Source organism: Heterocephalus glaber, unplaced genomic scaffold (assembly GCF_053883595.1).
Source record: "Heterocephalus glaber isolate CG9 unplaced genomic scaffold, H.glaber_assembly_v1.0 deba00001532, whole genome shotgun sequence".
NCBI classification, from domain to species: domain Eukaryota; kingdom Metazoa; phylum Chordata; class Mammalia; order Rodentia; family Bathyergidae; genus Heterocephalus; species Heterocephalus glaber.
The window spans coordinates 34,654,970-34,659,369 of NW_028258330.1; the positions used below are offsets into that span (position 1 = coordinate 34,654,970).

At 35.2% G+C, this 4,400-nt stretch overlaps 1 protein-coding gene across 1 annotated transcript; it reads left to right on the plus strand.

Moving 5' to 3' along the window:
* The first annotated feature begins 2,224 nt into the window (after positions 1–2,224).
* Positions 2,225–3,154, plus strand: LOC101701401 (olfactory receptor 7E24). Its single transcript, XM_004874692.3, has one exon. The coding sequence runs from the start codon at positions 2,225–2,227 to the stop codon at positions 3,152–3,154; it is 930 nt and encodes a 309-aa protein (XP_004874749.2).
* Positions 3,155–4,400: the final 1,246 nt, after the last annotated feature.

Here is a 4,400-nt window from a genome sequence, read left to right on the forward strand (position 1 = left end):
TTTATATGCTTTTCTTTTGTGCATGAATTTTTCGGTATGTAACATAATTTTGTGTACTTCTTTTTCACTTTCCCAAGTTAAAGCATGTTCTGACAAAACAGTGTCCCAGTTTCCTTCATGTAACTAAAAAAAGAGAAATACAAATCATATATCAGGAAAGATTAATGTGAAAAATCGCTCAATAGGAAATAGCAAGGCTCAGAATCAGTATGAGCTTTGGGAATTTCCCAGTTTCTAATTTTTTCTACTGGATTTAGTATTAGATAAATGATGAACCATATTACCATGCTACTGAAGAACACACAATATTTAAAATAAGAGGAAAGAGGCATCCTACATATTAGCTATTTTAGTGAATTTTATGGAGTGACTAAATAAACCTGTAAAAAATTTAAAATGACAGATGAGCTTCTTATAATTTATTATTTTAATCATTGATAAATATGGTATACACTAATGCCACATTCATAATTATTATGTCCTAAGATTATGTGTATATATTAGGACTTGTATTATACAAATTTTCATTCACCATATGAAAGCAAGGAGTTACATATTAAATAAGTTGTACATAACAAAGGATGAGTGAGCTCTTATATCCTTGAAAGATGGAAATAAGAAAACCAACAAGTGTTTAAAACTCCCTGGGAGATAACTGGCTCAATACTATGCATTTTGATTATGAACTATTAACTAAAATTGAATATTTAGATAATAACATTCCTAGATGTTATAGTGATTACAGACTTCCTAGGTCAAGAGAAATTATCCACTTTTCTGAAAACAAAATAAGGTATATTTAAAAGTGTATCACATTTCTTCCAATAGAATCATATGTTCTTATTTTTTAAAAGAATATGGCATTTTCAATTATTCATTTTACTCATTTTAATCCTTATTTACACTTTCAGGTTCTCACACTTGAGAAACTATTCAGAATTTACATATTTGTCCTATTTATTTCACTTAAGATTATGGCCTCAATATTCATCCATCTACCTATAAAAGTCTCTTGTTTCTCATTCTTTATGGCTGAGTAGTACTCCATTTTATAAAAAAACACATTTTCTTTATACAGTTTCCAGTTGATGGACACTTGGGCTGTTTCCAATCTTTAGCTATTACAAACTGTGCCACTATAAACATGGGTGCACATATATCGCTGTGGTATGATTCTTTTAATTGATTTGGGAAGATACCCAGCAGGGGAATAACTGGGTAAAATGGGATCTCCAGTACGAGTTCTTTGAGGTATCTCCATTGTGATTTCCGCAGCTGTTGGACCATTCTGCACTCCCACCAATAATGGAGAAGGGTTCCTTTCTCCCCACATACCTGCCAGGATTTGTTATTTGTTGATTTCTTGATAGCGGCCATTCTTTCTGGGGTGGGGTGGAATCTCAGCATTGTTTTCATCTGCATCTCTCAAATGACCAGTGATGTTGAACATTTTTTTCATACATTTATTTACTGCTTTTACTTCTTTGTCTGAGAAATGTCTGATCATTTCATATGCCCACTTTTGAATTGGGTCTTTGTATTTGGGGGATCTGAATTTTTTCATTTCTTTATATATTCTAGTTAGTAGTCCTTTGAAATAGGAAGAAAAGGTCTGAATGGGTAGGGGAAGTGGGAGGGGAAGGAGAAAGGAAAAATTATGAGTAAAGAAAAATCATGGAAACAGTCTATGTAAATAGAGAAGGGTGGGGGGGGATGGAGGGTGCACAGGTAACGGGGAAAAAATAAGAACCAAGATACATCATGTACAGGTACAAACACCCAATGATATATGTAAACATATTGTATACCTAAAATGTACCAATAAAAGAAGTTAAGCAAAAAAAATGTGGTATTTTACTGGGGTCATAGAGTTCTGAAATTTAATGTCCTAACCAGCCGTCTGTAAAGTGAGCATGCACAAAGGCAGATAGGTGACAAATAAACCTAGGAGTAAAGGGCTCCTGAGAATGGGGTTTATCACCATATTTTAATGTTTATTGGCTTAATATTGGAATACATTTGCTTGTGTATACTTGGATTTGTAACAGAATATTCTATTTATTTATTTGTTTGTTTATGTATTTATTTGGTACTGGGGATCAAACTTGGGTCCTTGCACTTGTGAAGTAGGTGGTGGAACCACTGAGCTAAATCCCCGGCCCCCAGAGTATTCTATTTTTAATTTCATTTTCCTCACAAACTTTTTAAAAGGTGTTCAAGCACTATGGAAAAACATAATCTAACCTACATCTTAGAATTTCATCTCATTGGTTTCTCAGAGGATGCAGACCTGCAGTCTGTCCTCTTTGGATTGCTCCTGTCAATGTACCTGGTCACAGTGCTTGGGAACCTGCTCATCATCCTGGCTGTCATCTCTGACTCCCACCTCCACACTCCCATGTACTTCTTTCTCACCAACCTGTCCATTGTTGACATCTGTTTCAACTCTACCATGATCCCAAAGATGATTGTGGACATCTCAACTCATAGCAGAGTCATATCCTATGTGGGTTGCCTGACACAGATGTCTTTTTATACAATGTTTGGATGTATGGATGACATGCTTCTCACTGTGATGGCCTATGACTGGTTTCTGGCCATCTGCCACCCTCCTCACTATGTTGCCATTATGAATCCTCACCTCTGTGTCTCACAACTTTTGGTATGTGTCTTAATTAGCCTTTTGGACTCTCAGCTTCATAATTTAGTTCCCTTGCAATTTACCTGCTTCAAGGATGTGGAAATTGCTAATTTCTTCTGCCATCCTACTCAACTCTTTACTCTTTCATGTTCTGATACCCTGATCAAAAGCCTGGTCACATATTTAGTTGGGGCCATATTGGGCTTTATTCCCTTGTTTGGGATCCTTTTATCTTACTGCAAAATTGTTTCCTCCATTCTAAAAATATCATCATCACGTGGGAGGTACAAAGTCTTCTCTACCTGTAGTTCTCATCTGTCAGTTGTTTGCTTATTTTATGGAAGTGGTATTGGAGTGTATCTTGGTTCATCTGTGTCATATTCTCCCAGGAGGGGCATGATGGCCTCACTTAGGTACACTGTGGTTACCCCTATGCTGAATCCTCTCATCTACAGCCTGAGAAATAGGGACATTAGTAGCACCCTGAAGAGGCTCCACTGTTTTAAAGTCTAATCTCAGCTTGTTTGGCATCCATTTGGGATGTAGTCCTTCAAAATGTAGTGAAATTGAATACATCTAAGTCAACTGTGACCACTATCTTATTTCACTTATGATCTCAGAAGACTGACATCTTCAATTTGTTTTTGTGATTCATGTGAGAATCATGACTGATTGGAGGTTGGTGGAATTTAGGTTTTATTCATACGGTTGAAAAGTTTCAGTTGGGGAGATGAAATATGGCTAATGTTTTTGGTTGTACAAAATGATAATGTAATTAACATTACTAAACTGTGCTTAAGCTTGATTAAAAGTTCACATTTAGCTATGCATGTCTCACTACAATGAACAATGGAAATAAAAAGCAGAGGACTTTTTTAGACAGTGTCTAACTCTGTATTTCAGGCTGGCTTTGAACTTATGAGGTATCCCAGGCTGACTTATAGGTCAAGGTGATTGTGCTGACCACACTTGAATGCCAAGATGTGCTGTTCACCACCATGCCAGGCTCAGGAAATTTTGTAGAAGGAAAAAAATAACAAAGTGAAAAGTACACTTGAGATTCCTCCTGAGTAGAGGCAGAGCCCTACTCTTTTTATGAGCATTCATCTTCTCATTTTTCATCAACTTCTGTTTCATTTCAGAAGTTCTTAAAATTGGGTTAATATGGTCTAATTTGGATATTTATTACTACATTCATTAAGCCATGGAGGTTATATAACAATGCATGGTCATCAAGTTCTATTTTCTTATCGATATTGATTGTACTAACTTATATTTAGGCCCAAATCATCCAAGGATTTCTTTTCTCCATATCCTCATCAACAATTGTCCTCCATCTTTGACAGCAGCCATTCTTACAAGTGTGAGATGCTATTTTAGATAGATTTTGATTTGCATTTTCCTGATGGATTGCTATACTGGACATTTTTCTTTACTACTGATATTATTTTAAGCAATGTTTAATTGATCACTTTTCTACTTTTTAAACTGTGTTTTCTGTTTTTAGCTACTATTAATGTCTATCATTAGTTAAGTTTATTTATATAATTCAAATATAAATTTAAATTTTGATATAAATTATATATCTTGATTCTTATTTTTTCCCATTCCTCTCCTCTTTCTTCTACCCCTATTCCACTACTCCTTTACAAAAAAACAGTTTCTATTTTATATTTATTTTCTCATTTTTTTCTTCTCTCTTCCTTCCTTTCTCTCTTCCCCCCTTTCTCTCTTCCCCTCCCCTGTACCCATTCCCTTC

Coding starts and splice junctions, on each gene's coding strand:
- LOC101701401 (XM_004874692.3), top strand. CDS start 2,225: ATGGAAAAACATAATCTAACCTACATCTTAGAATTTCATCTCATTGGT.